Here is a 25,653-nt window from a genome sequence, read left to right as displayed (position 1 = left end):
AAAAGTTGACAAATTAAAAAGTAAATTTTCAAAAAAGAAATAGTACAGAGATCCCATGTACACTTTGTCCAGTTTCCCCTAGCAGTGACATTTTGTGAATCCATAGTATAAAACTTATAACCAGGATACTAACATTAATACAATCTACAAATTTTATTCCTATCTCCCCAGCTTTATTTGTACTCAATTCTGAATGTGTATTAATTTTATCACCCGTGTAGGTTCACATATCCACCACCACAATCAAGATACTAAATGGTTCAAACACCATAAGGATTCAGGTTGTACTTTTTTAGAACCACTACTCCCTTCCCCTATCCCCAGCCCCTGACAACCACTAATCTGTTCTCCAATCCCAAAATTCTTTCATTTCAAGAATATTACATAAATGAAACCATACACTAGGTAAACTTTTGGGATTGGCTCTTTTTCCCTCTCAGAATAATTCTCTGGAAATTCATCCAAGTTGTTATGTGTTTCAGTAGTGTGTAGAACCCCACTATTTCTTAAAGTTGGAAAATGCATTACTGCCTAAGGGGCCAATGTTTCAGAAATTTTATGCAGTAATAATCCTTTTCTTCCTGGCCAGTTTCCACTCAAATTCTCTATAATTCTCCCTTTATAGGTCAACCATTACTCTTGTCACAATCTTCATAATCAGTTACAGAAAGGAAGCAGGTCAAAAGGACAAAGATAAACAAGAGAAAAATTATAGACTTGAGGTGGAGAGAAGGGATATATAAAGAGTGCGAGCATACAGTATGTTTTACCTATGCATCTCATTCTATCCTCCCAGTAACTTCGTAAAGGTACACAATACATAATACCACTTTTAGGTTAAGAAATTGATGTTTAGATAAGTTAAACAATTTGTTCAAGGTCATCCACCTAATAAATAACAAAACCTGCATTAGAGTCCTGTTTGACTTCAAAGCTATGCTACGTTCCACAATGCTAGGGTATGAATTAACAAATTTATTTCAAATTAACAAATTAATTCTTTTAAAATAGAAAATTATACACAAACCAAGGCTTTAGAAATCATCCATAATTTAGATATGACTAATGAAAATTAAATTGTTCTTATAACACAAGTTATTTCATTTTTAGAAATGAAATGCCACTAAAAATCTTTGAGTCTTTGGTCATCAACATTTTGTCATTTATGTTATAAATCTTTTCCCTAATTATCATTATAATTCCCTAATTATCTTATCCCTAATTATCCCTAATTATTAAATCCCTAATTTAATAATTTCATTAAAATATATATAGCACCACTTTTTTTTCTTATTGCCACTCTCTATCCCCCCAAAATTCAACTAATTTTTGGAAAAAATGAATCCAAGACATTATCAGCTCTAAATCAGGAAGACAATCAAATCACTCTTACCCCCATGTCCCTCTTTTTCTTAAAACAGCTTTTGATTAAAGTTAAGGGTAAAAAGGAAGAGGAAGAAGAGTATTTGGTCCTCTAAAGGGGACAATAACTGGGCAGGGGAGAAGAGGTTGTTTATTCAACAGATGCAATAAGGAGCACATGTGCTGGGCACTCTTACCAACAGTGATGCTGAACTGAATAATCTAGGTCTCATGCCAACAAGAGCTCCCAGCTTTTCATTATTTAATGACTAATATATATAGTCATATATATATTATATATGTTATATAATATACATATATATTATGCTATATATATTTATAATATTAAAAAAAGGAATTAAATGAAGGAAATAAACTGGTGGCCTCGTTGATCATAAAGAACTCTTGAAAAATTGAGACTCCACCCCTAAGAAGCTCACCTGGAAGTCACTTCGTTATTCTGGATATCTACTTAGTGGTGAAGCATCTGATAGATACTTAATTAAATCATCTAAGATTCAGAAATCAAGTAAATATTTGATTTACTTGATTTAAAAAAAAAATCTTTTTTTTTTTTTTTAATTCAAACACTTACTGAGTTTCAAATACTATGCTAACAACTAGGTTCCTAGAATAAAGTACAATTCTTAAACGACTCACATTTTTTAACTGGAGATAGACACTTCTACAAATAATCACAATTTTTGTGACAGGTGCTATAAAAGTATAATGCACAGCAGTGGCACCAAAACAAACAAACAAATAGCAGTTAAATAAAGTAGAACCAAAAACAAAGAGTCTAACAAAACAACAGCATGAAACAGAATTTATAAAACAGATTTCTGTTCATGACATTCTTACCTGGGCACTGCCACCGAATCCTCAGTAGTCATGAGTCCCAGTTGACCATCACTCCCTGCACCCCACGAAAACAGCTGGCCCCGGTCACTGAGGGCCAGACTGTGGGACTCGCCACATGCAACATGGACAATGTGCTGATCTGCCAAAGCTCCAATTTGCTCTGAAAGAGATATCAAGGAGGAAAACGTACAGCCTAAAAATTACACAGAACTTTCTTACAAAGAATTATCCTCCTAGGCAATTTTATTTTTCAGAAAGAACCACTAAATTGGCATATTTATTGAGATTATAAATTTTATATGTTTCTAAAAGAAATGAATTTAGATCCCAGCTACACTGGGTAGCACATATGCCTGCATCAGCACACACATCCCAGATATTCCCTCCTGTGCCTGGTGCTTCTCTCCAGGGAGAAGCCAAATGTTTACTATTTAGAGAAAGTAAACCAGAGAGGCCCAAATATGAGTAGGAATGAGACAAATGACTAAAAACAGTGGGAATGAGTGAAATTCTGCCTGGGAACAATAAATCCCCCACCCCGGAGAGCCCTCCCTCTCTAATCCAAAAATACCTTTCTCCCCTCAATTCTGGGACACAGTCTCATACACACGTAGGTAATAAAAAAGAGAATTTCTCAGAGAAAACAGACCCAAAAGAGAAGATCCACAGACACTGTCATCTGTGGGTCTCCACTGAAATGTCCAGCTTCCTGCTAGTTAACAAGCTTTGCCCACAGCTCCACTCACGTTTTAGTACCTTACTTTTAAATATAAAAGGCTGGCCCAGGATTTTCACATGTGAGGAAAACACTAACATGAAAGAAAAGAGCAAAACAAACAGAAGAAAATGAACTGTGAAGATAAAGATCATGCTGGAAACAGAAAAAAATTTATGCTGTTAGAGAAATAAAAGAAGATAAGGACCATTCAAACATCTGAGAAACAAAATCATCTTAGAAAATTAAAATACAGCAGCATATTTAAAGAAAAAAACCTTTGGGGCACCTGGCTGGCTCATTTGGGGTTGTGGGTTCAAGCTTCACATTGAGTGTAGAGATTACTTAAAAATAAAATCTTAAGAGGGGCACCAGGGTGGCTCAGTGGTGAGCCACCACTTTTCAAGCTTTTTTCAAGAAAAAAGTTTCTAGAAAAGAAAACAGTTTAAATACAACAGAACAAGGATCAGAATGGCATCAGACTCCTCAGAAGCAATACTGAAAACTAGAAGACAATGGAGCAATGCCTTCACAATACTGAAGGAAAATGACTTCCAACTGAGAATTCTGTACCTAACCCTGAATCAAATGTGAGGAGAAGGGAAAAAGAATAATTTTCAGACATTAAGGCTCTCAAAATATTTAACTCAGATGCTGCCTTTCTCAGAAAGTTACCATAATATAATGCCTCCAAAACAAAGGAAGATTTTGGACCGAGGAAACAGAAATCTTACAAAGGAAGAAGTGAAGAACATTTCCAAAACACTCTGTAGCATGAAGTAAAGTTGAAAGGATGTCTCCAAGGTGAAAAATGAAATACAATCAGATGAATTTTATATTGTTATAGGTTTTACAGTTCTTTCAGAGAATACAGAGATTACTACGTACAAGAAAAAAGTAAAAAGATACCATTAATGCCATGAAACACATAAAATGTTGTATAGGAAACAAAAAGTAATCATGTTATACAAAACCATAATAACCAAATACATGTAATTTACACAATTAAAAATCTCTTGTTAACTGATTTAAAAAATCAACTATTTGGGAAAAGAGAAGTGTCTGGGGTGAAGAAGAGTCAAGAGTGGGTGGAGAATATAAAAGAATGCTAATCTTCCCCAGTGTTTCTACATTATGTCCAATACTGAAAAAAAATCAAGAAACAGCATTACAAGCATGTTATTTAGGAATATAAAGGTGATATTAAAAGAAAGTGCTAAATAAAAGAGTTGACAAGAATGGTCTCTGCTAGTGAAGCTCCAGGGTGGAGAAAGGGGAGGCAGGGAGCTGCTATTTGAGCTAAACATAGTTTGTGTATATATTTAATTGAAAACAAAAGCTTTTTTTTTAAAAGAATAAGCAACTAAAAATATGCTCACATCAAAGGATTCTCCTGAAAGATGCTTGAACTCTTGTAGTTCCCATTGCCCAACTTCTTTAACATCTACTCACAATTAGAACCTATGTCCCAACTCAGCCTCGCCTCACGCACTAGCAACAGTTGTGTCTTTATTTTGGAATAAGGTAAGAAATTCCTAAATCAAAGTACCTCGGGTGATTCAGACTCTACTCCTCTGACCAAATATCCACCTTGCACCACAGTTCCAGGAGTTGGGCAGCTTTTATGTTCTTCTGGGCCTGGGTACCTGGCCTGACACATCAGCCATGACTGAGGCTCAGCCCCTAATACCTTACTTCCTATGCCAACCATTATCTTTTCTTGTCCGGATATTAGCATCCAGCCTAATACTAACACTAATAAGTTTCTCCACTGTCTGACAGGACACTCTCTACCTGATCTGCCACTATTTTCTTGCCTCAAAATCTGTCAGTAACATTCCTCTGGATCTTGTTTACCACAGTGGAACATCCTCGAAAGGGCATGCTTAGAGTCCAAGTACCATTTACTCCCAATCTGGTCAAGCCCAAGACAAACCAATTCCTGTCCCATGACATATTAGCCGTCAAAACAGACATCACATCACCACTGCCACAACAAAACCTGTGGCCTCAAAGGCAATGTCCAGTAATGCAAAAATCTATGAAGAATCAAACCACTGACTGTACCAAGTCCAACTTATTTTATTTCTTTTGGCAAGAAAACCAAGCTCATTTGATTCAGACTGGAGATCTGTTACAGTGAAATTATAATCCCTCTTTCTAGAATCTACTCCTTAGGTAGGGCCAATGTGGGAATGAATGCTTCATTCACACCTCTCCCTGAACACTCCTTTGCCCCACTTGAGAACTGTCAGACTGCAGTGCACATTTTCACATGCAATCTCTCTGGTTCATTCTGTCAATACTATATGCTATACTTTGCAAATCATGACAGAACCTCAACCCACGCATTAAAATAATTAAACACACTGAAAAAATATTTGGCATTTTTTGATGATTAAAGCATATTTTCTCTCTGATCCTCTCACAGCAACCCTTTAAAGTCTTTAACAGTCTTTAGCAATGTTCTCAATAGTGAATGAGCCAAAGGAATAGGGCAGAACAGTGGCAAATGTGGGATATGCTGCTTACAGCAAGTCAGCAGTTCAACTGGACTTACATTATTAGGATTATTTCTACTTGGTTTTTGAGCCTATCATAATTTTTAATGTATTTTCAAGCTAATAGTGAATTGAGCATTAAACCATCAAAGGATGGTAACAGAAAAGGAAAATATGAGCCTAAAGGGTATATGGATGATGTCAATACTTACTTAATCCTGCAACAACCCTGTGAAGCAGGTTTATGATAAGCCTCAGCTCAGAAAACATGTCATGTGTCCAAGAGTCACAATTAATGAGTGGAGAGCTAGAACTGGATCTCATGTCCTTCTGACCCTCTAGACTGTATTATATTCTTTCGTGGAAAAGGACTAGATAGATTTTAAATCGGTAAAAGTAATAATGAAGTAATTAGTCTAGGTATGGACAACAAAAAAATGGCTCTTTTTCCTCACTGTCTGTTCAGATGAGAAATATATTTAATAGTCTGCAGCTGGATGGAAACTATACAGAATATACAAAATTAGTAATCAACATTTGGTACTAAATTTTTAATAAAACTATAATTAATTAAATGTCAGCAGTTGATATGACAAAAAGGATTAAACTCTCATTACTTAAATACATACTTTCTGAGTTTCTCCAAATTATCTACTCTACTCTAAGACTGCACTTTTCTTTAACAGTAGAAAACAAAAGACAAGGCCATCCTGTGCATTCTAAATCCTCACATTCACCCAACCCTGGTTCCTGCTTCCCACTGAACTTACCCTGGTGCACGTCCCACACCTCCTGCTGCTACACTCTGCTCTCCCCTGGCACTGTTCCCTCAGTATAAGCAACCCAGTCTGAGGGGTGTAGCTGACTTTAACTAAAGATCTGGAATGACAGAAATAAACATTATGTCAACAAACCAATCAAAACAGACTATAGTTCAAGTTCTCCTGCAGATTCCAAAAAGAGAATTCCCTAGTGCCTGATTCTCTTCCTGGGGTCCCTTATATTCCCACAATATAAATAGGCTCTCTCTCCATTGTTAGCTTCTGTGTCTTGTCCTAAGCCATATTCCAACTACTTTCTTAATTATTCATTTAAACATCTGCAGTGGGGGGGTCTGGTCTATGCCTAGTGAGTCTCAACTCTATAATACAACTCACACTTTAAAGTGATTTCCCCCCATAAGAGAGTTATTTCCATAAGAGAAATTCTATCTTGTTCCTAAACCAACACACTCAAACCAGAGTCAGCTTTTCAAAAACAAATTTTTTATTTATTGTACAGTAAGACTGACCTTTTATTATGTACAACTCTATGAATTTAAACACATGTCACAATCAAGATATGGAACATCACTCCAAAAAAAGTCCCTTATGCTATCCCTTAGTCACATACTCTCCTCATCCCTAACTCCTGACAACCACAGATCTGTTTTCTAGCGCTATAATTTTGTTTTTCTATACCATCACATAAATGGAATCCTATATTATCTAACCCTTCAAGTCTGAATTCTTTCACTCTATGTAATGACTGGGAGACTCATCCAGGTTACTGAATGTATCCCCCAGTGACCAGTACTCCACTGATTATGGATGTACCATAAAGTGGTGTTCCTAGTTTGCAGCAATTATAGAGTTGCAATAAGCATTTGTGTACAGGTAACTGTGTAAGAATAAGTTTTGATTTTCTGAAGTAAATGCCCAAAAGTGGGTATTTTAAACTTCCCAAGTTATTATTTTTAAAGTCAATTTCTTTTCTTTTCTTTCTTTTTTTTTTGAGAGAGACGGTGCAAGTCAGCAAGGGGCAGAAAGAGAGAAGTAGGTCTCACCCAAAGTGGGGATGTAGCACCCAAAGTGGGGCTCATGCTCACCCAAAGCAGGGCAGAAACTCACCCAATGTGGGACTCGAACTCTTGAACCATTAGATCATGACCTAAACATAAATCGGACACTTAACTGACTGAGTCACCCAGGCACCCATGAAGTCAATTCTTTATACACAGCATGTGGTAGGATTATTTTTCAAAATCAATATAAGATCCGTATTTTGTTTAGACTATTTATATTTAATAAAGTTATTGGTATGTTTGGATTTTTGACCTTTTTATTATTTGTTTTCAGTTTTGTTCCCTCTCTTTTTCATTGCTCTTTTTCCTCATTCCTACCTTCTTTTGCATTACTTAAATATATTCTAGAATTGCATTTTAATTCATTGTGTTTTTTACTATATCTCTTTGTATAATTACCTAAATGACTGCTCTAGGGATTACAAAATAAATAATTATCTTTTCAGTCTACTTAGAATCAATACCATTTCAAGTAGAATGCAGAAGTTTTATCATTATATGGGTCTCTTTTATCCTCCCCCACACAACCTACAGTAGTCTTAAATAATATATCTGCACACTTTGAAAATTCCACCACAATGTTAGAATTTTTGCTGTGAATCAAATAAAGAACTCAAGAAGAGAATAGTCTATAATATTTACCCATGTACCTACTATTTCTGTTGCTTTTTCTTCATTCCTGATATTCTAGTATTCCTTCTGTTATCATTTCCTTTCTAAATAACTTTCTTTAGCAATTGTCTAGGACCGGTCTGCTGGCTATGGGTTTTCTGACTTCTCCTTTATCTGAAAATGTCTTTGTTTCACATTCATTTGTGAAAGGTCTTTTTTGCTAGATACAGAATTCTGGGTAGACTTCTATTCTTGTAGCACTTTAAAAATGCTGTGCCACTTACAGCCTCCATACTTCTAGGGTGAAATTCACAATAATTTGACAATATTCCCCTACAGGTAATATGTGTTTTTCCTCTGGTTGCTTTGAAGTGTTTTTTCAGAAGTCTGATTATGATCTTCTTGGTGTGGATTTCTTTTGGTTTATCTTGCTTGGGTTTACAGCACTTCTTGAAGTTGTTTTTATCTTTTGCCAAATTTAGAAGTTTAGCAACCATTATCCTTTACAGTACCACATTCTTTACCCTCTCCTGCCAGGACTCCCATGACATGAATTATTAGACTTTCTGTCCCTTTCCCACAGGTTGCCAAAATCCTGTTTAATTTTTATCCTCAATCTCTTCTATCTGTTATTCAGATTGGAGAATTTCTATTAGCCTATCTTCAGCATCATTGATTTTTTTCCCTCTGTCCTCTCCATTCTACTACTGAGGCCATCCAATGAGTTTTTCACTTTGGCTATCTTATTGGTTCTTCTTTATATAATCTACTTCTTTGCAGAGAATTTCATATTTCCATTTATTTCACAAGAGTTTGAGCCAGACTATTGGAACATTTGTATGATAACTGCTTTAAAATCTTTATCAGATACAGGCGCCTGAGTGGCTCAGTCGGTTGAGCATCTGACTTCAGCTCAGGTCACGATCTCATGGTTCGTGGGTTCGAGCCCCATGTCAGGCTCTGTGCTGAATGCTTGCTCAGAGCCTGAAGCCTGTTTCGGATTCTGTGTCTCCTTCACTCTCTGCCCCTCCCCCACTCATGCTCTGTCTTACTCTCTCAAAAAATAATAAATGTAAAAAAAATTTCTTAAAATCTTTATCAGATAATTCCAATACCTATGTTATTCTAGCTTTGCCATCAACTGATTATTCCTTACCATACTAGTTGAGATTTTCCTGGGTTTACATTTGCTGAGTAATTATGAATTGTACCATAAACATTTTGAGTATTATAAGACAGTGGATCTTATTTAAATCTTCTGAAGAATCCTGACAATTGTGTATTAGTTTTCAAAGCTTCTGCACTGCCATTCAGATTTGTGCCCTGTACGGACCACATGGTGGCCAGTCTAGCACATGGGTGGTGATGTATGTGTTAGTTCAGTTCTCAGAGTCATTTATATACAAAGAAGGATAAGACCCACACATACACAGCTCAGGGGTGAGCCAATAAGTTCGTAGATAACAGGGCACCTGGGTGGCTCAGTCAGTTGTACACCCAACCAGTTCGGGTCATGGTCTCGCAGTTTGTGAGCTTGAGCCCCACGTTGGGCTCTGGGCTGACAACTCGGAGCCTGGAGCCTGCTTCAGATTCTGTGTCTCCTTCTCTCTCTGCCCCTCCCCTGCTTGTTCTAACCCCTTCTCAAAAATAAATAAACATTAAAAAAAAAGTTCATAGATAATTATATGCAGCTGCTTTCTTGTCAAGCTCCTCCTTCCCTGAAATCTCCCCCCAACACTTTCAGGTTTCTTGGCCCTCCTCTGTAACTCTCCAGCCAATATACTGTACTTCCACAGCTGTACCTGCTTCTGGGGACAAACAGCAGGAAGACCAGAGGGAGAAAATGGTGAACTCAATGGCAGTTCAATGAATTCTGTTCTTCTTTCCCATTCCACCTGCCATCATTTGCTTTTCAGAAACCACAAATAGCTACTTCATGCAATCTGTCCAGGTTTTATAGTCACATTCAGCAAGAGAGATAGAAAAGAATGTTTGCCCTATCGTACCTGAAACTGGAAACCCAGAACCAGAATTTTAAAATAACGTTTTTCTTCCCATACATGTTTGGATTTATTTTTTTAATCAGAGAAAGTCCACCTGTGTCTCCTTCTCTAGCTTCAACCTGGCTAAATTAAAAGAAAAATCAAAGGCACAGCTCTCCCACAAATGCTCCAAATAAAATTGTATTAACCTTCCTCTGCAGTGTAGAGCTGGATTCCTGGAGGCATATAGCATCTCTGGGCAGCTGATACTTCATTTAAATTAACCAGGAATATCTTAATCCTATGAATGTCAATCCTATGCCCAAGTTTAAACAATCATTAAACCAAATCTTTTCAACTAAAGAATGAATGAGAGAAAAAGAGCAGTTATGATAGAATTCAGAGTAGTACTTCTCAGTTCAGAGACAGGTGACTTTATCTTGAGCCTTAAAGTTTGTATACAAACCCTCCCACCTCTCTAAAAAAACCAAACACACACTAAGAAGAATGTTCTGATAATATTTTCTTCTTAGAGCCATAAACTTCAAACTACCATGTATGCTTTCAGATGCAATAAACCAAATACACTAAGGCAGTCAGAACATAGAGAGGCCTGCCATAGGCAATGGAAGGGGAAAAGACTGTGTTTTTGAGTCATTAGTACTGCAGTTGTCAGAATAAGATCAGCTGCAGTGACTCAGTTATTTTTCAGGAACTCAGAATTGCCAATCGTGGCATAATTTGATGCTTTAAAGGGGTTTGAACAGAGAGGCATGGTTCTGGTCCAAGATGATGAGGTAAGAAGACCCTGAACTCACTTTCTCCATGGAACATACCAAATGTACACCTATTTATATAGTAATTCCTCCTGAAGAACTGAGGGCTGACTGAATAGCTTTAGCATATCAAAAAACCACACAGAGAACAGCCAAGAAAGACAGGAGACAAAGTAACTAACAGAACCCCCACCCCAACACTATGAACTACCTTGGGGAGGAATAGTACTGAGGGACGATGAGCAGATATGTCTGCCATGGGGCAAAGGAAAAAAAGTCTCAGTTTAAAGAGCAACTAAATACATAAAAGTACATAAAAAAAAAAAAACCAGCTCTAGAATTCCACCAAACAGTGGGGGAGCTGCTAGAACTCTCTCCAGGTTGAAGGGGATAGTGAGAGCCTGGGTTAGCGCCTCCCCGGTACTCTGATAGTGCAAATGAGAGCAGGATGCTACAGCTGGCCTGCTACCTCAGTGAGCACAGAGCCCCTAGCTAAAAACAGTCCTGGATACCCTGGGGCACAGAAAAAAAGCCACGGTTAAAAAGAGCAAAAAGAAAATGTAAGAAGTAACCCTAAAACCCTACCAAACAGCACGGGAACTGCTGAAACCCTCTCCAGGTCTGGGGTCCTAAAGAACACGATGGTTTACTATGTTCCCCTTCCACCTTGAAAGTATGGACCAGACCAAGGTGCAGGCAACTCTAAGTGGCCGACAGCCTCAGTGAGCCCCAGACCCCTAACCTACACCAGGCCCAGCCCTCCTACCAAGGAGACCCCAGCACACACATACCATGGCACCCCTGGTCAGTGCTCATTACAGCCATTACAACAAGGTGGTGCATAACCCCCTAGAACACTCCAGGCCTGTATGACTTCAGCTTCAGATGGCTTGGCTAAGGCTCCCCCCTGATGTAGAGTCCTCTGACATCCTGGTTCACAATGACTTCAGCTCTGGCCACCCTGCCAGCACATTCCCCTGATGGAGCACCCCAGAACCCCAGTCCATGCCTGCCTCAGTTCCAGCTGCCTCACCAGGGCACCTCCTAAATGGAATGTCCCAGGAACCCACAGCCACTACCCCACCTCATCTCCAGGCACCCCACAGGATGTCCCCTGTGCAGATGCCCTGGCACATCCTGACCCACATCAACCTTGGTTCCAGTCACCACACCAGAGCACCCCCCTATGTTGAATACCCCGTGACCACCCCAATAGCTTACACCAACTGCAGCTTTAGCAGGTCTGCCAGGGCAATCTCTACACAGGGAATCCCCCAGGACAACACCGACCACACCTAATTCAGCTCTGACCATATCGCCAGGGCAGCCACAATACAGAATGCTCTGGGACGACAAGCCCATGTTGGCCAAAATTCCAGTGAGGCAGGCACACAGTCTATATACAGGGATGGCCATACACAAGGCCATGCCTTCAAGTTCAGGAGAAGTAGCTGTTCTGCCTAACCCACTGACGTAAACACAGAAAGTCAAGCAAAATGAGAAGACAGAGGAATATGATCCAAATGAAAGAAAAAGACAAACCTTGGAAAAAGAACAAAATCATAAGGTCATAAAAATACTCACTGGACTGGAGCAGAGTGGATGAACTACTGAGAACTTCAACAAAGAGATAAAAAAATATGTGTATATAAAAACCAATCAGAGCTGAAGAATACAACAACTAAATGAAAAATACACTAAGGGGAATCAACAACAGATTAGCAGATGCAGAAGAATGGAGCAGCAACCTGGAAGACAGAGTAATGGAAAGCACCCAAGCTTAACAGCAAAAAGAAAAAAAGAATTTTTTAAAAATGGTGATGGTGGGAGTGCCTGGCTGGCTCAGTCAGTAAAGCATGGGACTCTTGATTACAGGGTTATAAGTCTGAGCCCTATGTTATGTGTAGAATTTACTTAAAAAAAAAAAAAAAAAAAAAGACATTTAATGCAATTGATGTTCTAATAACAAACTACTCATTGAAACAACTCCTCTGATTCTATCCTTAGGTAAAAAAAAAGGGGGGCGGGGAATGAACACCACCAACACTGAGTTTGGTTTCTCTATATTCATATGCAAAGAACTGTTACTTAAGACTAATAAATAAATGAGGAGAGTCTAAGGATATCTTGGACAACATCAAGTGAATAAAGCTTCACATTATAGGGGTCCCAGGAGAAGAAAAGATAGAGAATGGAGCAGAAAGCTTATTTGAAGAAATACTAGCTGAAAACTTTCCTATCCTAGGAAACAGACATCAGGTTTAGGAAGCACAGAAAGTTCCAAACAAAATGAATCCAATGAGGTCCATACCATGACACATAATAATTAAAATGTCAAGGGTTAAAGATAAAGAGAAAAATTTAGAAGCAGCAAAAGAAAAGCACAAAGTTATATACAAAAGAACCCGCAAAAAGCTATCAGCTGATGTTTTAGTAGAAACCTTCCAGGCCAGAAGGGAGTAGCATGATATATTCAAAGAAGAAAACCTGCCAGCAAGAATACTCTATCTGGCAAGGTTACCTTTCAGAACTGGAGAGATAAAGAGTTTCCCAGACAAAAGTTAAAGGAGCTAATCACCACTAAACATTTATAAAAAATGTTAAAGAACTTCTTTACATGAAAAAGACCATAATTAGAAATAAGAAAAGTATGAATATAAGACATAAAATATGACAACATATACATAAAAGGCAGAGGGAGAGGGAAGCAAAAAAGTAGTTATTTTAGAATGTGTCTGAACTAAGTGACCATCAATTTAATATAGATTGATACATACTCAGGATGTTACACATAAAATACACGGTAACTACAAGCCTAAAACCTATAGTATGTGTACAAAAAAATAAAGAGAAAGAAAGACAAGCTCAATGCTACACAAAGTCATCAATCACATGGAAAGGTATAAATACCTAGTAGTGCAATTGCTGGGTCGTGGGTAGTTCTAGTTTTAATTTTTTGAGGAACCTCCATACTGTATTCCGGAGTGGCTGCACAAGTTTGCATTCTCACCAAAAATGTAAAAGGGTTCCCCTTTCTCCACATCCTCACCAACATCTGTTGTTTCCTGAGTTATTCATTTTAGCCATTCTGATAAGGTAGTATCTCATTGTTTTGATGTGTATTTCCCTGATGGTGAGTGGTTTTTGTTCAGGGTGGTAGAATTAAAAGAGTATTTTTTATTTGCTTCTTTTTCTATAGGCTTTAAATTGTGAGTAATACACATGAAATTACTTAGGTTAATATGGAATTTTTTTAAGTTTTATAAAAGGATTCTATAATCACTTTCTTGTGTTATTCACATTTTTTTTTCAACAATTCAAATCCTTGTCATTCAATGTGATTTAACAATAGGAGACCACTGGGGCACCTGGGTGGCTTAGTCGGTTAAGCGTCCGACTTTCGCTTAGGTCATGATCTCGCGGTTCGTGGGTTCAAGCCCCGCGTCGGGCTCTGTGCTGACTGCCAGCTCAGAGCCTGGAGCCTGTTTCAGTCTGTGACTCCCTCTCTCTCTGACCCTCCCCTGCTCACGCTGTCTCTCTCTCTCCTAGAAATAAATAAAAAAAATAAAAAATAAAAAATAAACTTAAAAAAAAATTTAAAAAAAAACAATAGGAGACCACTTTCAAGGTTGCAGATTATTTTTCCTATTTTAGACTGTGTGCTACCTTATAAACAATAAATGTAAAAATGTACAATCATAATGAAGATCAAAATCACTTCTGGAGGGGCTTCCTGAAGACATTTAATCCCACTGATTTTTACTGATTTGCATAATAATTTTGTCACAGCGGGGATGTCTGGGTGGCTCAGTTGGTTATGTGTTCAACTCCTGGTTTCGGCTCAGGTCATGATCTCACTGTTAGTGAGTTTGAGTCCCATGTCAGGCTCTGTACTGACAGTGTGGAGCCTGCTTGGGATAGTCTGTCTGTCTCTCTCTCTCTCTCACACAAAATAAGTAAATAAAGAAAAATAATAATTTTATCACAGTAGGCAAAACATTTCTGTATTGAGATCCATCTACTATCTTTAGATTACAGTCTTCTGTCCATTTTCTCTTAAAAACATATGTGTATGTAAAAACTCCAAACAGATATAGACTGTATTGATGTGCAAGACCCAACTATATACTGCCTTCAAAACACCCACTTCAAATATCAAGACACAGAAAAATGAAAAGTAAAAGATACATCCTGCTCACACTGATCAAAAGAAAGCTGAAGCTGCTATATTCGTATCAGGCAAAGTAGACTTCAAAGCAATGAATATTATCAGGGATAAAGAATGACATTTCATGATATTAAAAGGAACAATTCATCAAGAATCTTAAATCTTAAATAATCTAAATAAACCTTAAATACTCTTAAATGTGTGCATACCTAGAATTTCAAAGTACACATAGCAAAATTTAGCCAAAAGAAGAAATAAACAAATCAACAATGATAATCAAAGATTTAAACACTATACTCTCATTAATGGATAGAATAAGCAGACACAAAATCAGTAAGTATATAGTAAACTGAACAACATCATCAACTTGACCTAATTGGCAACCCATATACAGCAAAATATACATTCTTTCCAATTGCACACAGAGCATTCACCAAGATAGACTGTATTCTGGGCTATTATACAAATCTAAATAATTTTAAGAGGCCTGAAATCATACAAAATATATACTGTGACCATAGAATATTAAAGTAGAAATCATTAAATGAAAAATATCAGTAAAATTTCTATGTATTTGGATATTAAACTACACACCTATAAATAATCTATAAGTCAAAGAAGAAATCACAAAGGAAATCATTACAAAATATTTTGAACTATATAAGAACATGCCCATTGAGAATTTGTTGAATACTGCTAAATAAAATGAAGTTTAAAAGGCAATTTTTTTTTTAGCTGAAATGCTTATTAGAAAAGAAGAAAAGTGGAAAATCAGTGATTTAAATTTCCACATTAAGAAATTGGGGAAAAAATAGTATATTAAGCACAAAGTAAATAAATAAATAAATAAATAAATAAATAAATAAATAAAAGAAAGGAAATGGTAACAGCACAAACCAATGAAACAGAAGGAGGAGGAGAGGGGGAGGGAAGAAGGAAGAGGAGTAATATCATTGAAACCAAAATTTTCTTTAAAAGTATTAATAAATTAGTTAACCTCTACCCAGTCTAATTAGGAAACAAAGAGAGAAAACACAAATTATCTCTATCAAAAAACAGCTTACAGACATGAAAAGGATAATAAGGGAACATTATAAAAAATTTTATGCTCCCAAAATGTGACCACTTAGGTGAAGTAGACAAATTTCTTGAAAGACAACCAATCAAAACTCACATAAAACAGGTAATCTGACTATTCTTACATCTTTTAAAAAAAATCGAAATTATAGCTAAAAATGTCCCCTTAAAGAAATCTCCAGGCTTAGATGGCATCACTGGTGATTCTATCAACCATTTAAGGAAGAAACAATAACCTATAATAAATCTATATGTAATATAGACAAACTCTTCCAGAAAACAGAAGAGGGCACACTTCCCAACTCATGGTATGAGGCTGGCATCACCCATAAAACAAAACCAAAGACATTAAAAGAAAAATAAATAATCCTAATGAACGCAGATGCACAAGCCTTGTCAAATTTTTAGAAATCAAAAGAAGCAATATGTAAAAATCACCAAGTGAGATTTATCTGAATAATGCGAGTTCAACTTAATAAACAAAAACATTCATGTAATTCACCACTCAATATACTAAAAATGAATATCCATACAATCACTTCATTAGACTGAGAATAACATTCAACAAAATTCAACACCCATAGTTTAAAAAAAATTAGTATCAAGGATTTTCCACAAGTTGATAAAAGAAATCCAAGAAAAACCCACTACCATCACATTTAATAGTGAAAAATGAATGCTCTCACTCTAAGATCATGAACAAGCCAAGGATATCTACTTTTATCACTTCTATTCATCACTGTTCTACAGTTCACTTTATTCAGTGAAATAAAGAAAGAAGATGAAATAAAAGGCATAGGAAGGAAGAAATAAAACTGACTTGTAGACAACATTATCATTTATGTAGAAATTCATAAGAAGTCCACAAAAAAAAAATGCTACTAGAACTATTAAGAGAGTTTAGCAAAACTCTCTTTGTATGTTGATTCAAGATGAACATACAAAAAGTTAACTGTATTTCTATACAATACCTAAGAAATTAAGTATTATGTTCTTTTAAAATATCATGTGTAATAACAGCAAATATATTAAGTATTCAGAAACAGGGGCACCTGGGTGAATTAGTCAGTTGAGCGTCAGACTTCAGCTCAGGTCATAATCTCATGTAAAATTCTTAAAACACAAAAAACATGAATCCTAAAAGTAAAAACTAACAACTAGATTTCATCAAAGTGAAAATGTTCTTCAAAATACACTATTAAAAAAATAAAAAGGAAAACCAGAGATTGGAATATTTGCAAAATATTTGATAAAGTCTTGTATACTGAATACATAAAATAACTATTAAATGTCAAGAATGAGATAAGCAGTGGAATGCCAGGCTGGCTCAGTCAACAGAGCATGTAACTCTTGATCTCAGGGTTGTGAGTTTGAGCCCCACACTAGGTATAGAGATTACTTAAAAATAAAATCTTAGGGGTGCCTGGGTGGCTCAGTCAGTTGAGCGTCCAGCTTTGGCTCAGGTCATGATCTCACCATTTGTGGGTTCGAGCCCCACGTCCGGCTCTGTGCTGGCGGCTAGCTCAGAGCCTGGGGCCTGTTTCAGATTCTGTGTCTCCCTCTCTCTCTCTCTGACCCTCCCCTGCTCATGCTGTCTCTCTCTCTCAGAAATAAATAAAACATTTAAAAAAATAATAAAAATTTTTAAAAACTAAATAACATCTTTACAAAAACAAATAATAAGACAAGCATTTAGATTTCATTAATGGACAAAATTTAAACACTTTGCCAAAAGAAAGATATATGAATTGCTTAAAATAAGCATATGAAAAGCTGCTCAAGATCATTAGTCATTAGTAAAATGCATATTAAAAAGCACAATGAGAGTCTATTGCACACCCAATCTGAATGGCTACAATTAAAAAGATGGACAATACCAAGTAATAGGGAGGATGGGGAGCCACTAGCACACTTAGGAAACTGCTGCTAGAAATTTAAACTGGTACTGTCACCGTGGAAATCTGGCAGTTTCTTATAAAGCTACCATACGAACCAGCTCCTAGGAATTTACCCAAGAAAAATTAAAACATATGTCAACACAAAAAATTGTACTCAGATATTCTTAGCAGTTTTACTCAAAACAACCCAAGTCTGGGGAAAAAACTGTCCACTAACTGATTAATGGATAAACAATGTGATATATCCATAAAATGGAATACTATTCAGCAACAAAACACTATAAACTACCAACATATGTAATAATAGATGAATCTCAAAAGCATTATTCTAGGGGCACCTGAGTGGATCAGATGGTTAAGCGGCTGACTCTTGATACCAGCTCAAGTTATGATCTCACGGTTCATGAGTTCAAGCCCCATGTCCAGCTCTACACTGACAGTGCAGAGACTGCTTGGGAGATCTCTCTGTCTCTCCTCAGCTCGTGCTTTCTCTCTCTCAAAATAAACAAACTTTAAAAAAGGAAAAAAAATTAAATACCACCCCCAAAATGAAAACCTAAGTTAAAAAAAAAACTTTAAAAAAGGCATTAAACAGCTAGACTCAAAAGATTATACATTATATGAACTTTTATAAATTATATATAAATATGAATATAAAATTCTAGAAAAGTCAAAACTATTATAACAAAAAGCAGATGTAGGGAAAAAACAGTTGATGGGGAGGCAAAACTGAAAACAAGGAGGCATAAAAGAGATTTGGGGTAAAAGAAATGTTTTCTATCATGATTGTGATGGCTACCTGATTCTCTAGGACTGTTAAAACTCATTAAAATATACACTTAGAACTGGTGAATCCTGGGGGTGCCTGGGCGGCTCAGTCAGTTAAGCATGACTCTTGATTTTGGCTCAAGGTTCGTGAGATCAAGCTCCTTGTCAGGCTCTGCACTGACAACTGAGGAGGCAAACAAGGCCTACTGAACTGATGCTAAACACACCATTTGTGCAGGCTGCTAAAGGCAACCCATGTAACAGGTTTCTAATCCAGCCTGTGCATGGGAGAGTCAGGAGAGGCTTCTTGGAAGAGAAAACATCCAAGATGTGACCTAACTGAAGCTGGTTATTCATTCACCCACCGATCTATCTATTCACTCACCTACCGATCTATTCACTCATCTATCCATCATGACCCAAAATCCGTAACAAGAGATAGACTTAAAGATTCTTTTATAGTGAGGTACGTCCAATGACAAATTGTATACAGCATATTATGAGGAAAAAGGATGGGTAATCAAATCTGCCTGCGAGGGTGGAGAGACATCTTCCTAGGAGTCAACACCCAGAAGGGAGTCTTTTTCTTTGTAATTTTTTTTTAATGTTTTTTTATTTTTGAGAGAGAGAGACAGAGACAGAGACAGAGCAAGGAGGGGCAGAGAGAGAGGAAGACAGATTCCGAAACAGGCTCCAGGCTTCGAGCTGTCGGCACAGAGCCCAATGTGGGGCTTGAACTCCCAAACTGTGAGATCATGACTGGAGTCAGACAGTCAACCGATTGAACCACACAGGCACCCTGGGAGTCTTTTTCTAAACATGAACACCTGGATCCATCCCCAACAGTTGAATTAGCAAATTTAGGTTCAAAGACCACACATGGTTTTTGTTTGTTTAATCGTCCAAGTGCTTCTAATGTTAAATATTGCACTGAAAAGCTTCATGACACTGGATTTGACATTTGGATTTCCTGGAGATGACACAAAAGGCACAGGCAAAAAAAAAAACAAAAAGAAGGAAAAAAACAAATTGGAGTTTATGAGAATTTTAAAAAAGTTTTCATCAAAAGGCACTTTTAAAAGGCAACTCACAGAATGGGAGAAAATATTTTCAACTTGTATTAGCTTATAAGAGAATAATGTCCAGAATATATAGAAAACTCCTAAAACTTAACAACAAAAAAATGAACCCAATTCAAAAAGGGGAAAGGACTTGAACAGACATTTCTCCAAAGATTTTTAAATGGCCCAAGAGCATATGAAAAGATTCTCAACATCACTAATCATTAGGGAAATGCAAATCAAAATTATAATGAAATGCCACCTCACCTATTAGAAAAAAAGGCTGTTATCAGAAAAACAGAAAATAACAAGTGTTGGTGAGGATGGGGAGAAACTAGACTCCTGTGCACTGCTCATGAGAATGTAAAATGGTACAGCCTCTGTGGAAAACAGTATGGTGGATCCTCAAAAAACTAAAAATAAAATTATTAAATGATACAGCAATTTCACTCCTGGGGAAGGCAGGATCTCAATAAGATGTATACCCACATTCGTAGAAGTATAATCACAATAGCTAAAACATGAAAGCAACCTAAATGTCTACTGACAGATGGGTAACAAAATGCAGTACATCATAGTACAGAATATTATTCAGCCTTAAAAAGGAAGGAATTTCTGGCACATGCTACAACATGCATAAAACCTGAGGCAATTATGCTGAAATAAGACAATCATAAAAAGACAAACAATGTATGATTCCACTCATATGAAGTAGTTTACAGTAGTCAAAATCATAAGGACAGCAGAATGGTGGCCTAAGGGAGCAGGGAAATGGGGCATTACTGCTTTAGTTTTACAAGATGAGAAGAGTTTCAGAGACAGATGATGGTAATGGTAGCACATTATAAATATATTTAATACCATTGAACTGTGCACTTAAAAATGGTTAGGATACTGAGTTTTATATTACATAACACTGCGTTGATTCTGAAGAACTTGCTATACTCATGGAGCATCCATGAATCAATAACACTAAAATTTCTAGTATTATTCACTGCTTCCTATGTACCAAGAACTATTTTAAGTGCTTTTTCCTTTTTCTCTCATTTAATCTTCACAATAACCCTATGTGGTAGGCACTCTCATGGACAGATAAGATATTTTTAAAAAATCTCTCAGTTCCTCATACTCTGCTATGAGGAGAGTGGTAAAATGGTACAACCACTTTGAAAAATAGTTGGCAGTTCCTCAAAAAGTTAAACCTAGTTAACTTATGACTCAACAATTCCGCTCCTACGTATAAATACTTAAGAGAAATGAAAACACATATGTCCACAAAAACTTGTACACAAATGTCCAGCAGCATTATTCATAATGGGAATATTATTAGGAATACTATTCCTAAAAGTGGGAAGCCAAATGTCCATCAATTGATGCAAGTATAAACAAAATCTAGTATATCCATACAATGGAATATTATTTGGCAACAAAAAGGAGCAAAGTACTGATATATGCTGTAAATCTTAAAAACATTATGCTAAATTTAAATCAGTCACAGAAGACCACATTATTGTATTTTACTTACAAAAAATGTCCAGAATAGACAAATCTATGAAGACAGAAAGCAGATTAGCAGTTGCGTAAGGCTAGTGGTTGGGGAATGGGGAAAGAGTTGAATGACTGCTAATGGTATGAGGTCTCTTTTGGGTGATAAAAATTTTCTAAAATTGATAGTGGTGATAACTGCACAACTCTGTGAATATACTAAAAACCAATGAACTGTACACCTTAAGTGGGTAAGTTGTATGGTATGTGAATTATATCCCAATAAAGCTATCATTAAAAACAGAGATGTCTCAGGGCGTCTGGGTGGCTCAGTTAGTTAAGCATCCAAATTCAGCTCCAGTCATGATCTCAGGGTTTGTAGGTTAGAGCCCTGCATCAGGCTCTGTGCTGACAGCTCAGAGCCTGGAGCCTGCTTCAGATTCTATGTCTCCTTCTCTCTCTGCCCCTCTCCCACTCGCGGTCTACCTCTCTCTAACAAACATTAAATTTAAAAAAAATTTTTTTTTAAATGTTTCAGGGTGGAGGATGGGTACAAACCTGAGTCAGCAGCAGTCTGTCCTAGCAATGCAAGTGCAATTATCTACCACAGAGTGCAAGTGGGGGGTGGGCACAGAGACACAGAGAGAGACACAGAATTCAAAGCCAATTCCAGGCTCCAAACTGTCAAGCACAGAGCCCAAAGCAGGGCTAGAACTCATTAACCGTAAGATTATGACCTGAGCCAAAATCAGATGCTCAACTGACTGAGCCACCCAGGCATGCCTAGAATACTTCTAGTTTTAAGATACAAAAGAAACTCAATAAATATTTGGGCAAGGGAACTAAAACATTGTAGGATGTCAATACTCAATATATTTGGGTCCCCAGCACCAACAATGTACAGCTAACCCTTGAATAACACAAGTTTGAACTGCATGGGTCTACTTACACATGATTTTTTTTTTATAAATACAGTATAGTACTGTAAATGTATTTTTTCTCTCATCATTTATTTTTTATTTTTTTAATATTAATTTTGAGACAGAAAGAGATACAGAGTGCAACTGGAGAAGGGGCAGAGGTGGGGCGGGGAGACACAGAATCCAAAGCAGGCACCAGGCTCTGAGCCGTCAGCACAGAGCCCAATGCAGGGCTCGAAACCATGAACTCCGAGATCATGACCTGAGCTGAAGTCAGTTTCTTAACTGACTCAGCCACCCAGGCCCCCTCTCTCATCATTTTCTTAAGACTTTATTTTCTCTAGATTATTCTAAGAACACAGTATATAATACACATAACATACAAAACATGTGTTAATTGACCATTTATGTTATCAGCAAGGTTTCCAGTCAACAGTAGGCTATTAGTAATTAAGTTTTTGGGAAGGCAGAGGTTATACATGGATTTTTGATAGCATAGGGGTTGGCACCCCTAACCCCTGTATTGTTCAAGAGTCAACTGTATTTCCAACTGATTTCATAAAAACTTCCCCAAAAGCAAATCAGGCCACTCTGCTGTAGGACTGCAGGCAGGGCTTCTAGGGGTGACCTTTCTTTCTCGGGGCTTCACACCTACAGACACGCAGATCATTACAGGCCAACAAGCAAATGTCTGACAGCTAATGATCAGTAAGGCTGTCTAGAAATAAATTCCACGTAACAGTCACAGGATGGAAAAATCCAAGGGACATAATTTTTTTCAATGAAGTTTAGGCTCAGCTTTTTTTTTTTCCCAGAGCGCTGCAATTAACTTTTTTTTAATTAAGGTAAAATTGACATACAACATTATATTAAGTATAACACATAAGGATTGATTCGATATTTATATATACTGTGAAATAATCACCACAATAAGTCACAATAATTACCACACCTAACTACAAAATTTTTTTATTTTTCTTGAGAGCTTTTAAGATTTACTCTCTTAGCAATTTTCAAATATACAGTACAGTACTGCTCATGACAGTTCCCACATTCTTAGGACTTACTTATTTTTTAAGTGGAAGTTTACACCTTTCGACCACCTTCTTCTATTTCACCCACCCTTCCCCACCCCACCCCTTGCCTCTGGCAACCACCAATCTGTTCTCTGTACTTATGAGCTTGGGTTTCCTTTTTTTTTTTTTGACTCCATATATATATAAGATAATCAGCATTTGTCTTTCTCTGACTTATTTGGCTTGATTTTATTTCTACAAAAAGGAATTCTATACTCCTTAATTAGTAACTGTTTCCTTCCATGATATAATCATTCATTCAAAAAATAATTAGTGGGGTGCCTGCGTAGCTCAGTAGGTTAAGCATCTGACTCTTGGTTTAGGCTCAGGTCATAATCTCATGGGTCTATGAGTTCAAGCCCTGCATCAAGCTCCACACTAATGATGTGGAGACTGCTTGGGATTCTCTCTCTCCCTATCTCTCTCTCCTCCAAAATAAAAAATGAATAAAAAATAATGATAATAATTACTGAAGGCTGCACTTACATATGCCAGACACTAGTCTAGGTGTTGGAGATACAAAACATCCCTGATCTTCATGGAGTTTAAACAAATATGAGAAAGACAAAGACAAAACAGAGAATGCAGTATATGAAATAGGCCTAAACCATGAAGAAAAACAAAGTGGGGATGGAAAATAGCAGGGTTAGGGGGAAAAATTCACAGAGTAGTAAAGTGAAAGGGGCGGGTTCAGGATAGCTCCAAGGTTTTTGACCTGACAACTGGTACTGCCATTTACAAAAACAGAGAAAACGGGGTGGAGGACAGGTTTAAAAGAAATATCAGGTTTGACTTGGGTTATGTTAAACTTGAGATGCCAATTACACATTCAAGTAGAGATTTAAAATGGACACCAAGCATGGGATTTGGTGAAGTTAAGTCTGGAAATAATTTGTGAGTCAAAAGCACAAAGATGGTACTTAAAGCTTTATCATGGGATTGTCTATTATATTCATTCAACCTCTTCCCTAGAGGATGAGCAAGCTGTTTCCATTACTTTGCCACTGAAAATGGTGCTGCAGTAAGCATCCTTAGAAATATTTTCTTCTGCTATACATTAACATTTTTATTTGTGTAAGGAAGCTTAAAAATAGAACCACTCAGGGGCGCCTGGGTGGCTCAGTCAGTTGGGAGTCCGACTTCAGCTCAGGTCATGATCGCATGGTTCGTGGGTTTGAGCCCCGCGTCGGGCTCTGTGCTGACAGCTCAGAGCCTGGAGCCTGTTTCAGATTCTGTGTCTCCCTCTCTCTCTGACCCTCCCCTGCTCATGCTGTCTCTCTCTCTCTCAGAAATAAATAAAATATTTAAAAAAAAAAAATAGAACTGCTCATTCAAAAGGTATAACCATTTTAAATTCTACTAAATACTGTCAGGTGATTTAGAAAAAAGATTGTAGCTTTTCATACTTCCTCAATCAGCATATGACCGTGCCCATTTCTAATACCAATGAGTAGTGGATATTACTTTCTGAAATTTCTTGCCAATCAAATGGATGAAAAAAATGGTATCTCATTTTAACTTTCATTTCCCTGCACACAATGGCTATTTGTAAGTGCTCCTCTGTAAAATGTCCATTTTATTACAGGGTATCTTATCTTTTTCTTATCAACTTGAAGATGCTCTGGTATATTTGATTGATATTTGCCTTTATCTGGCACTGTTTCTCCCAACCTAGACTCATCTTTTGGTTTTGTTCATGAATGCCTTATAGTACAGAAAATATTTAATTTAATGCAAATCTGCCAATCATCATCCTTTATGGCTCCCGGACCACTTGTATCAAGATTCTAAACACATTCTCCTAATTTTTTCCTATTATTTTTGTAGTTTTACTTTTTACATTTATGTCCTTCATACACCTGGAAGTTACTTCTGAATATGGAGTGAGCTATGGGGTCTAGGTCTATTTGCAGGTAAACAGCCAACTCTATTAATTCCATTTATTAAGTGAACCATCCCTCCCCACTGAAATGCCCTGACAGCATATGCCTGACTCACCTAGGCAGCCACACAATCCTCACCAGAAATATTCTGCATAAAAGCATAAAGAAAGTCACAGTGCCCTAGTCCTTATTCTAAACATACAAATTACACAGTGAGGTACAAAATTCAAAGTCAAGAATGCAGTAAAGGAAGAGGAATAAAAGAAGTGAAAAAAGACTGATGGCTTCTTCTTGATTTGGGGCTCTGGCCTGATCATGATGACAATCAGTCCAGAGCAAGGGATAGAGAGGAGGCACCCAAACTAGAACAAAAAAGAATTCATTTAAGTCTTTGGCTCCCTCCCGCCTTTCCTGTCACAGAGCTTCCACTGTTGGTTTCATCCACCTACACTAAAGCCTGCAGCTCCCCCGCTGGACACTAGAGGGTCAGTCCTCAGAAGGTCTTGAGACAGCTCTGTGTGGCTGGAACACTGCCAAAGTTAATGGTTCATTTAAACTGTGGACAAACTTGAAACAGTGTTTTTCTAACCCAAATCAAGGCAGTTAAATGGTAATTCATACAGTGATTTAACAAAGGGATGGGCAGTGAGGAGATAGAAGAAGAG

At 37.1% G+C, this 25,653-nt stretch overlaps 1 protein-coding gene across 3 annotated transcripts in view; it reads right to left on the bottom strand.

The window, feature by feature from the left end:
- Positions 1–25,653, bottom strand: part of HERC3 (HECT and RLD domain containing E3 ubiquitin protein ligase 3) — a 110,169-nt gene that overhangs the window by 57,463 nt on the left and 27,053 nt on the right. For all 3 annotated transcript variants that reach the window (XM_039218425.1, XM_039218427.1, XM_039218426.1), the window contains exon 4: positions 2,224–2,383. In XM_039218425.1, the coding sequence (XP_039074356.1) occupies positions 2,224–2,383 (160 nt within the window). The remainder of the gene's footprint in view (positions 1–2,223; positions 2,384–25,653) is intronic.

The sequence above is a fragment of the Hyaena hyaena genome, unplaced genomic scaffold (assembly GCF_003009895.1).
Source record: "Hyaena hyaena isolate Hyena2069 unplaced genomic scaffold, ASM300989v1 scaffold_764, whole genome shotgun sequence".
Classification (NCBI taxonomy): Eukaryota; Metazoa; Chordata; class Mammalia; order Carnivora; family Hyaenidae; genus Hyaena; species Hyaena hyaena.
This window is presented reverse-complemented; position numbering and strand designations above follow the sequence as displayed.